Source organism: Atta colombica, unplaced genomic scaffold (genome assembly GCF_001594045.1).
Source record: "Atta colombica isolate Treedump-2 unplaced genomic scaffold, Acol1.0 scaffold137, whole genome shotgun sequence".
Taxonomy (NCBI): domain Eukaryota; kingdom Metazoa; phylum Arthropoda; class Insecta; order Hymenoptera; family Formicidae; genus Atta; species Atta colombica.
The window spans coordinates 679,125-680,895 of NW_017259225.1; the positions used below are offsets into that span (position 1 = coordinate 679,125).

The 1,771-nt window shown below is 24.3% G+C and overlaps 1 protein-coding gene across 1 annotated transcript in view; it reads left to right on the plus strand.

Annotated features, from left to right (window-relative positions):
- Positions 1 to 1,771, plus strand: part of LOC108684626 — a 22,985-nt gene that overhangs the window by 18,439 nt on the left and 2,775 nt on the right. The window contains exon 8 of the mRNA XM_018189047.1: positions 1,536 to 1,678. Coding sequence (XP_018044536.1) covers positions 1,536 to 1,678 — 143 coding nt within the window. The remainder of the gene's footprint in view (positions 1 to 1,535; positions 1,679 to 1,771) is intronic.

Here is a 1,771-nt window from a genome sequence, read left to right on the forward strand (position 1 = left end):
TCCTCCAAAACTACTCGATAAAAAATTTTTTATACATTAATATATATAAATATATATAAACATACACCTAAATATGCATAAATATTCATAATCATATATAATTAAACATGAAAAATGTCCATATAGTTTTCTTTCTTTTGTAATATTTTTTAGTGTACTGAAAATAATAACAATATTTTTTTTTAGACAACATCAAAAATAATTAATGAGACAATTTTCGTATTATTTGTTTTAGAAAAAATCAAGTTCGGGAAAAATGCAACAAAATTTGCTCAAACATAACTATGTATAATTTTATATGCAATTATATATGAGCAGTTTTTATATTTCTCCAAATTTTATTTTTTCTAAAATAAACAATGTAACAATTAATTATTTTTTATATTTTCTCATTATTATTATTATTTTCAATATATTAAAAAGTAATATTACAAATGAAGGATGTATGGACATATCTCATACATAATTATATGTCTATAAATTTATACATGTTTCTATATGTTTATACATATTTATATACATTCATGCATGAAAAATTTTTTACTAGGTATAATATTATTATGTATTTCTTTGTATGCTGTTTATATAAATAATTAAATAAATGTAGTATAATGGTCCTATTTTCGATTTTCCTGTAATTTTATATATGTAAATTTATATTTTGATATTTGATATTAGTTTGAATTATTAGTTTAATTTATGTAGTTTAAATTTATATTTATTTGTATGTAGAATATATTCTGAGAAAGAAAATCACTATTCACGTCCCACGACCTTTTCTATTGTAAAGCTTTTGAAGGTTCACATAAAAAGAATAAAAAAAATATAAATTTTGATCACAATAAACTATGCTATAATTTATATTATATAAGAAAATAATTTTTATTTTTATTTTTAATTAATTAAAGCAGAGAATAAGCAAATTATCATTAAATTATTATTTTCTAACTTATCAAAATCAAAAAGTATTGAAATTATAAGAAAAAAAAAACAAGATTTGAGCGACAATTTTTCTTCTCGGAATATGTTCTATGTATAAAAACATATAAATTTATTGTAGGTAGAAGCGTTATTGCATATTTATTTTACATATAAATTATTTATTATGTAAACTTACGTTCGTTGTTACGTGACATCGTTCGATTTATGTCATTTCATGCGCAGAAATGATGTTTATTATATGACGTTCACGTTGAATTATCAATTTTTTATATAAAACTTATTTCGGTAATATTTTCAGAGAGAAGCGGATCCGATTGTACAATTTTAGTTGAGGTTATGTTGCTACTGAATGACAATATAAATAGAGACGCAAAGAAATGAGAAAAAATTGCCAATACGTCGCTTACGTATGATCGCGACGTGTTCTGATAATCTTTACTCTCGTTATCAATTCATGGCCGCTTAACTTGATAATAAATTTTCGCGCTGAGATTCGATCATTCGATCATTGAGTACCTGATGCAGAACGCGATATTGCTGCGCGTTTCAAGAACATTGACGACACGAAATTCAACCGTTCTTCTTTCGCATAGCACACGTATCGGACAATTAAATACGTTAGACGCAATAATGGCACAACGAATCTTCAAAGGTCATACAGATCATTATAATGGCATTACAATCGATTCCGTTGAGGAAGCTTGCGACAATAAAATATTTGCACAGCGTCTCAAAGGTAGAGACGCATTTTGCCTCATCTCTTTTTCTATTTAAGACATTATTAATTATATGCATATAATATTATATATTGTAAGAATATATATATATA